A 9,068-nucleotide genomic window follows, 5' to 3' on the forward strand; every position below is an offset into this window, starting at 1 on the left:
GAAAAGGAAAGAAGAATAACAAAAACCCTTGGGGTCTGCTGAATAATTGGATTACGATTTAAATGTCTAAATAATCTAATAGTTTTTGCCAATTTATAATTTTTTAGTGACCTTTTCATACTCAGCTAGCTGTTGGTTTTACTTGAAGAAGCACCGCCCCTCTCTGGCGGCGGAGAGGAACTGCGCGCGGGGTGTGCTTGGTGTACAGTCACCATGACAACCACAGAAAAAGAAGGGTATCGTTAACTTCAAAACAAACTGCTGAAGAGTGAAACTCTTATTGTTTTACTTCATAGGTTGTTGAGTAGTTTCCTATAGCGAAATGGACTCGTCTGTAATTCTACCTATCGAAGCAGAAGCGTTTGTTAAAAGTCTGGAAACTTTCTCTCTCAAGGAAGTGGGATCTGAGAGGTAAAATTAACCAGCTAACACACACTTATGCTAACGTTAGCAAGACTTAAATTACGTTAGCGTAACCTACATATATATCTATAGGCTATATACGAACGTATATCTATGTCTTACATACATTACATGTGCAGCAGGTGTTGACACAAAAAAACAAATTAAGGTGAGGAAACTACATTCAACAGTTTATAATAGCTACTTCAATGAAGATATATCTTGGGACTCAGAAACACACAAAACCTCTGTACATTAGTTAACCACGCTCTCGCGAAAAATGTACTATTAAAAAGACTATACCATAACAAATATGCACCATAAAATGTAGTACAATACAATATAATATAATATATTGTTTTAGAATGAGAGAGCTGTAGAGTCTTGTGCAGGATGTGCAAAAAAGAAAAGTTAATTCAAGGCAATTATCTCCCCTGTCAGTTCCTCACACACATCCATGTCAAGTCAGAAACAAACAACAATACAGTACAAACAAAACAACTGAAATTAAATAATAGATTTGATCAATTTTACCGCACACAACATATTTTTTTATAAATACGTTAACATGTTCTGATTGTGAAACTGTGTGAGTACTGGTGTCTGGTGGAATTAATAAGTGTCTGTTGAATTCTTGAGCTTTAACTGCAACTGTCAATTAAAAACAGGCTCTTTTTTTGTGAGTGATGGTTTCAAGATTGTTATTCTAAAGGCAAGACAAGTTTATTTGCATAGCACCTTTCAAGAACAAGACAATTCAACTTAACATAAGAAGTAAATATATGAACGAGTAAGATATAAGCAAGCAATTAATAGTCGAGTCGGAGCAGATCTCAGGTTTTTTGGGAGTTTATTTCAGATATGTGGTCTGCACTGTTCATAAAGTCTAACTCAGTGGTTTTTCACGATTTTACTCTTTGTGTGTTGACAGGTGGTTCAGACAGCATGAGCACATCGAGAAACTCAACATGCAGGCGATACTGAGTGCTTCTGTCATGCACGATGAGTTTGTCGAGGAGCTCCTGGTGTCATATGGAAAGGTGACTGCTACCTACATGTGATGTTAAAATGTCAGTGGAATCTAGAGAAGCCCTGAAAAGAAAAAATCTCTCGAAACAATTTTTGTGGTTGTTTCTATTGCTTAGAATTATATATGATAGCAAGATGAGCACATTAAAGAAAGCCTTTATCTACAATATCTTTTATTTCCCTCGTCCCTCTCTAGATACCTGTTCTGGTCCATGAAATGATCCTTGTCGAAGTGTGGAAGCACAAAGTGTTCCCCGTTTTATGTCAGCTGCAGGACTTTAATCCCAAGAGCACATTTCATCTTTACATGGTGGTGAGTTTAAAACGAGATGTAAAAATGATGATCAGCTTGCAGTGCTCATAACTGATTGTGTGTGTACTTTAATGTAACCTTGTTAGATCCACCATGAAGCCACGATCATAAACCTACTTGAAACGATAATGTATAATAAGGTCAGTGTGTACACAAAAACAAACCCCTAAATGATATTACTCTGCATAATTTATATGTGTTAAAGCATTGGAAATAATCATGCGGTAAGGCAGTTTAGACATCTTTCTCTCTATAAATATTGTTATGAATTTAGCTTTTTGGGATATGTTGAAACAGTTTTGTGTGTGCAGGATTCTTGTGAGGCAGCTGGTGACTCTGTTCTTGACTTGGTGGATTATTGCCACCGCAAACTCACCCTGCTGGCCAGCAGAGCGACCAGGGAGGGCCAACACAGCCTGACAGGGAAGGCAGGTGTGTCCTCTATAGAGGTACAGGAGTCTGATATGTATGGTGCTTTTGTTAGTTTTAGTGTTCAGTCTACTGCAGAGGAGTCTTTCTTACACTTACACTGATCAGTCACATCATGCGTTTCTCTCGGTAAAGGAATTGCAGATGCAGAGTGCTGCACTGGAGTTTGAAATCTCCCTGAAGGCTGTGTCTGTGCTGCGCTTCATCACTGATCACACCGAGAGGTACGTCCGTGTCTGGATCATCAATAAAGTTTAATGATTCGAAGCTGAGAAATCTTCCGATACTTTTAGGGATTTACAATTCAAGCTCAACCATTGCATTAAATCTTTTGAGATAGTAAGAGTGCTGCTGACTAATGCTGCATATTCTGAATGTCAGATCACTGGCTAACAAATCTTTTTTGATTAATGATATGATAGTTCAAAAGAACTTGCACTGTATGTTTCTAGTTGAGATCTGGTTAAACAACATTACTGGTGTGGCAACACTGACTGAGACGTGTCCTCCAAACTATAAATACTATCAGGCAGTCAGGCAAAATAAGAAAGGGGGAGGGATTGCCGCTATCTTAACAGCGTTGCTTGTATGTAATGACATTGACCTGGGTGAATTTACATCATCTGAATATCTTGCTATTGAGCTCAAAGCAGAATTATCTTTGCTCATCATCACATTGTACAGGCCACCAAAAATATTCAGCACTATTTCTAGAGGAATTCTCAGAGCTGATTTCACTCAGCATCACGTGAAAGAATAATCCTGCATGGAGACCTAAATATTCACGTAAATAAGAAGAATGATCCCAAGACAGCTTGGGTACTACTAGACAGCTATGATCTAAAACAAAATATCAGTGAAGCCACTCATCAGCATGGTAACACACTAGACTTAGTGATAACGACAAGGCTGGACATCGATAAGGTCTCAGTAATCGAATTACCAATATCTGACCATCACTGTGTGTTTTTTGATGCTAACCTAATCTTAACAAAGACCAAAAGAGAGATAGGGGTTAAAAAAAAGAATACTAGATGACACACTAGAGGAAACATTCTCTAACATCATGAGATCATTTGAGCCATGCTCACACTGCTCCCTAAATCTCATGGTTGAAAATCTAAACAACACCATTGTCATCTACCCTGGATACTGTTGCTCCATTAAAGGTACAAAAGAAATCCACTGACAGAATCTCCCCATGGTTAAACAACAGCAATGTTACTCAGACTAAGAGGACTTGTAGAGCAGCTGAACGAAGATGGAGGAAAACTAAGCTCACAGTTAACTATGATATCTACAAAGAATCCATGGCTGCCTATGGTAAAGCAATGCAGCTGGCAAGAAAGGATTACTTTTCTAAGATTATCACAGAGAACGCTGGAAATTCTAGAATACTATTCTCGACTATTAACCAACTACTGAACACTGCCCCCACCCCTCCGCAGTCCTCTGCATCAAGGTGACATCCTAATTAATCGTCTAGAAAAACTGGTTGGTCTTTCTGACTGTGTATTAAACTGGTTCAGAACATATATCAAAGGGAGAAAGTATTTTGTCAGGCTTGGAGATCATGTGTCAGAGAAGCATGATGCCGACTTTGGAGTTCCACAAGGGAGCTGCCTCGGTCCATTACTGTTCTCCCTATACATGCTACCACTGGGGGACATCATTAGAGAACACAATGTGTGCTTCCATAGCTATGCGGATGACACACAACTGTACATCTCTGCTGAACCAAATGATACTACAGCTGTTAACTCCATCACCACATGTCTGTCAGCAATAAATAAATGGATGAGCAATAATTTCTTAAAATTAAATGAGAACAAAACTGAAATCCTACTAGTAGGTCCTGTAACAAAAAGAGAGATGATGCTGAATAACATGGGGAAACTTACTCCTTTAAACCTGAAGTTACAAGTCTTGGTGTTATCATAGACTCAGATCTAAGCTTTAAATCCCACATAAACAAGGTGACAAAAACATAATTCTTCCACCTTAGAAATATAGCTAAAATCAGACAATTTATAAATCAAAAGGATGCAGAAAAACTAATCCATGCTTTTATCTCAAACCGACTCGATTACTGTAATGCACTCTTTACCGGCCTCCCAAAAAAACAACGGAGAGACTTCAGCTCATCCAAAACGCTGCAGCGAGGCTGCTGACTAGAACCAAGAGGAGAGACCACATCAGTCCAGTGTTAGCCGCTCTACACTGGCTTCCAGTAACTTTTAGAATTGACTTTAAGGTCCTCCTTCTTGTATACAAAGCCCTAAACAGGCCAAAGAGCCAACTCTCTAATAAACTATGTGCCCCCAAGAACATTACGATCATCCACTACTGGTTTATTAAATGTTCCCAGAAACATCAAAAAGACAATTGGGGATGCAGCCTTTAGCAATTATGCACCAAAGCTATGGAACACTTTACCTGCAGACATTAGGGAGGCAAGCTCGCTCAATATCTTCTAAAGTAAGCTAAAAACATATCTCTTTACTTTAGCATTTTAATGGTGAATTATTACTGGTTTAACATTGAATGTGTAAAGGTAACTAGGATACATTTTCAGAGTGTGTATTTTTGAAAAACTTGAGATCAAATACTGTGTTACCACGGGAAAAAGAGGACGTTTCTCTGATAAATGTGTTACATAATTAGTGGAAAAGTGAAAGATTAAAGAATATATTGGAGAAAAACTGGCTTTAACAGATAGGTTTCATAAAACTTAACAAACAGGGGTTTGTTTATGAAGCGGGCTTTAACCAAGATTTTGCCAAAAAAAATCTGGACTCCCAGAGACGTCTGTGTTTTATACGTTAAAAGGTCAATAAAGAGGTTGACGCTGTAAACGTAAATAATGGGTAGCAAAGGGAGTAAACCAGTTGAAGGGCCACAGGGGCCCATTGTTGATCTCATGCTTTCAAAATATGGCCCTGACAGGAGGGTCATTAAGTACTGCACAGATAGGCACAATGCTCCAATGTTATTTTATACTATTTTATTTCAGGCTATTTTAATTCTGCTATTTTTAAAATGGTACTTCAGACTCATTTACATCAACACTGTGATTATTGTACTGGAACTGCTCTTATGCTGTCCTTGTACTAATTGTTATGTTTTTGCTTTGAAGCACTTTGGGCTGCAATTCTTGTATGAAAGGTGCTATACAAATAAAACTTATTATATAACAGTTATTTTCATTATTTATTTATTTGTATTAATCATTTTGTCACAATTTCTCAGAACAAAGGTTAACATCTTCTGCTTGTTTTGTCTGACCAACCATCCAAATGCCAAATATTTTAAATTTACAATAATATAAAAGAAAAAAAGCAGCAAATCCTCACATTTGAGGATCTGGGATTCAGGATTTTTTGGCATTTTTGCTTGAAAATGGATGATTTTTGCTTTACAGTATCAGTGTCATCAATCGCATGCTGTGCACCCACAACATGCCTTGCGTGCTGGTTCAGCTGATTGACTGCTGCCCTTGGAGTCGCTGTCAACAAGGTATATCACACCTCTTTTGTATCAAATGTGTCCTTAAATTTGTGCATGGAAAAATGTAAAACGTGTGATTTTTGCCCTATATATATATATATATATATATATATATATATACCTGCAGTATATATAACCCTTCATTCTCCCACTGAAGGCGAGGCAGAAAAGTACATAAATGGCAGATGGCAGAGGATTCCTGTTGAGGACCGTTTAAAGATGACAAAACTGGATGGTCAGATCTGGATTTCCCTTTACAATCTGCTGCTGAAGGAAGACTGCCAAAGGAAATATGACTTCAACAATTTCAACAAGAACCAGCTTCTTAAGGTACACTGCCAATAAAAGGTCGACTGACATCACATTTGATTATTCCTTTATGTTCTTGTGCCGTGTTGCTTTAGTTATTTTAGTAAATCAAAGTTTTTAAATTGTATCAACCCCTCCTCCAAGTGTCTGTTGTACATTAGCTTAAACTGAGGCTTAGGAAGTGTGTGAGTGCCAGATCATTGTCCTCCAACATCATATCTGATCTCCTTGCTTGTTAAAAACACAGGTTCAGTTTCAAGGGTTGTTTTGACTAAGATGTTTCCTCCTATTATTCGCTTTCTCATCCTCTTCCTGTTGCATTAGTTATATAACCAGAGCCTTGTGCATCCTCCTGTAAACAGATTGTTTTCCTTATGAAGTCCACGTAGCTCATTGTAGAAAATAGTGCAGAAGTTGACATTGTTTTTGTTGCTGCTGTATTATTTGTGGGCTTATCGTTGATGTGCCACAGCTCCGGGGTTACTTGACAGAGGTGTTGATGGATCAGCTGCCAAACCTGGTGGAGCTGCAGCGTTACCTGGCTCATCTCGCCCTTACAGACCCTGCGCCCCCCAGAAAAGAACTCATTTTGGAACAGGTACACACTCACACATGCACACATATCTCTCTATACGTAACTATGTCCCCCTGTGTATATACCCTCTGCTTTGCTTTATACATAGATCCCAGAAATGTGGAACCACATTGTGAGAGAGAATAATGGCAAGTGGAAGGCAATAGCAAAGTATCAAGTCAAAGAAACGTTCAGCCCATCTGAAAGGGACCTGAGGCTGCAGGCACAGAGGTAATACTTCAAACACGAGTCTAAGATACGCAGACATCAACTCCATCCAATTGCTCTGTGATTATTACTGAGATTGTTTTACCAGGTTGGACCGGGTGTACAATTTGGATGTGCTGGAGAGTTTACTCCCTGAGAAGCCAAAGTGTGGATCCTGCGGGAAAGAGGCTGTGAAGAGATGCTCTCAGTGTCAGGGAGAATGGTACTGTCACAGGTAAGACATATGTAGATATAAGTAAGTAACGCAGACGCTGCCATGGTGAAGAGGGAGCCGAGCCTGGGGGCAAGGTCGCAATTTATCAATGGATGTATTACTCAACCCTCACTTATGATCAAGAGCTTTGACTGAAAGAATAAGGTTTGGGATATAAGCTGCCGAATTTAGTTTCCTGTGCCGATATCAGGATGAAGCTCAGGGTAGAACCGCTGCTCCCTTCGGTTGAAAGGATAATGTCTAAGCCGACGCCGTCTAACATTTGACCCTTTATCCAATCATAATCAACCATCGTGTAATTCAAATGAAAATAAAGTGATCCATTTTGATGGATCTACACTCTTGGTAAGAAAATGGCAAAAAAGAAATCCTAAAAAAACTTCACTTCACTTCAAAACTCATCCTGCTGCCGCGGTTTGAGGATCTGACTAGGAAGCCTCCTTATAGAAGTATTCCAGGCACCTCCAACTGTCCTGGGACAGACTCAGTGATGTGTCACCCAGGAGCAGGAGGATGTGTCTAGGTAGAAGGACGTGTGAGTTACCTGCTGCCACGTCTGCCGGCAAACATACTTTCCTGTAATACTGAATATCCTAATAAATGTTTTTGTTATATTGATAACATTCATGAATGTGTGATATGTTTCTGCTGATGTAAAGTCTCGTCCATCTTCTTGTTTTTTCACAGAGAATGTCAGGTGAAGCACTGGCCCAAACACAAGAGAGCCTGCCAGCTTATGGCTGGGGCCGCAGAGAAGATCCAGAGGGACCTGCACATCAGCAGCTAACAGAGAGAGACTGTTGAAGATCTGCATGTGCACGATGCAAATTTGCATTCCTATTGCATTATGGCGTTCTGTTTTAACCAATAATTTGTGTATTTAATGAAAGAGATTCCTTCTCTACTATGATTGTGTTATTCAACACAGTGGACACGACACATTTATCTTCAGTACACCAGCAGCAAATAAAATGCTTTAATAACTCTCTCTACCTTCTCTTCATGAACAAAGACATATAGGTATTTTCAAATGAGTGCAACCTATAGAATCACTTATATTTATACTCACCTAGTTAAAGTAGCTGTGAAGCTGTGGCTCCTCTTCTTGGTTAATATTCCTGCTAGTTCTGTTCAGACTTTACCCTGCCTGGATGTTGGATTGTTGACTTTCTGTCAGTAAATACATAACAGGACGAGCTGTTGGATTAAGCATTATAAATATCATTAGTTTGAAGTCTTGCAGATTATTTACAGTATGTATGTTTTCATATTTGCATAATTTTATATTTTCAGTGGTGGAATGTAAATAAGTACAATACTTAAGTACAATTTTGAGGCCCTTGTACGACACTAAATTTAGAAATCAAATATTGTACTGCACTGCATTTACTTGACAGCTTTAGTAATATAAATAATAATAAAAATATATAATCAAACAATAAATGATTACCTTTAACAGCTGCAATACGTAGGCCTACAGATTACAGTAATGCATCAATAACTATAATCCATTAATTAATATATATATATATATATATATATATATATATATATATATATATATATATATATATATATATATATATATATATATATATATATATATATATATATATATATATATATATATATGGGTGATTCTTCAACTACGGACCATTTTGGTCTGGAACTTTTGAGAAAAAATGAAATGTATTTAGAGAAATGTTTCAATATGTTTATATTTCTACATCCTGTGTATTAACACTTCCTGATAGTGGCTATGCTGAATTTCTTTTAATAATATACAATTTTTCAGAGGAAATCATCATTTCCTTCACACCACAAAAAGTTGTTTTAAAAGAAAAAAGATTTAATATACCTTGTGTTTTCAAAAAATATTAATTAATGGTACATATAACTGCACAATTTTACAAACTACAAAACATTTTTAATGTGATTACGTCAATTTGTATGCATTTTTAGTTTAAATATGTGTTGCGATGGGGATGGCATTGTGTGACATATATATATATATATATATATATATATATATATATATATATATATATATATATATGTATATG

At 37.5% G+C, this 9,068-nt stretch overlaps 1 protein-coding gene across 2 annotated transcripts; it reads left to right on the forward strand.

Moving 5' to 3' along the window:
• Positions 1-246: 246 nt before the first annotated feature.
• On the forward strand, positions 247-7,983 carry zmynd10 (zinc finger, MYND-type containing 10). 2 transcript variants are annotated; one of them, XM_029432222.1, is made up of 12 exons: positions 247-411; positions 1,334-1,442; positions 1,628-1,744; positions 1,831-1,884; positions 2,056-2,193; positions 2,309-2,397; positions 5,595-5,689; positions 5,838-6,010; positions 6,462-6,587; positions 6,673-6,794; positions 6,880-7,005; positions 7,693-7,983. In XM_029432222.1, exons 1-12 carry the CDS (start codon positions 323-325, stop codon positions 7,790-7,792), a joined length of 1,338 nt encoding a protein of 445 aa, XP_029288082.1. In that variant the 5' UTR covers positions 247-322; the 3' UTR covers positions 7,793-7,983. The 2 variants fall into 2 exon arrangements, with proteins under 2 accessions (XP_029288082.1, XP_029288083.1); XM_029432223.1 differs by lacking the exon at positions 1,334-1,442 and having other exon boundaries at positions 364-411.
• Positions 7,984-9,068: the final 1,085 nt, after the last annotated feature.

This window comes from Cottoperca gobio, chromosome 5 (assembly GCF_900634415.1).
Source record: "Cottoperca gobio chromosome 5, fCotGob3.1, whole genome shotgun sequence".
In the NCBI taxonomy this organism is placed as follows: domain Eukaryota; kingdom Metazoa; phylum Chordata; class Actinopteri; order Perciformes; family Bovichtidae; genus Cottoperca; species Cottoperca gobio.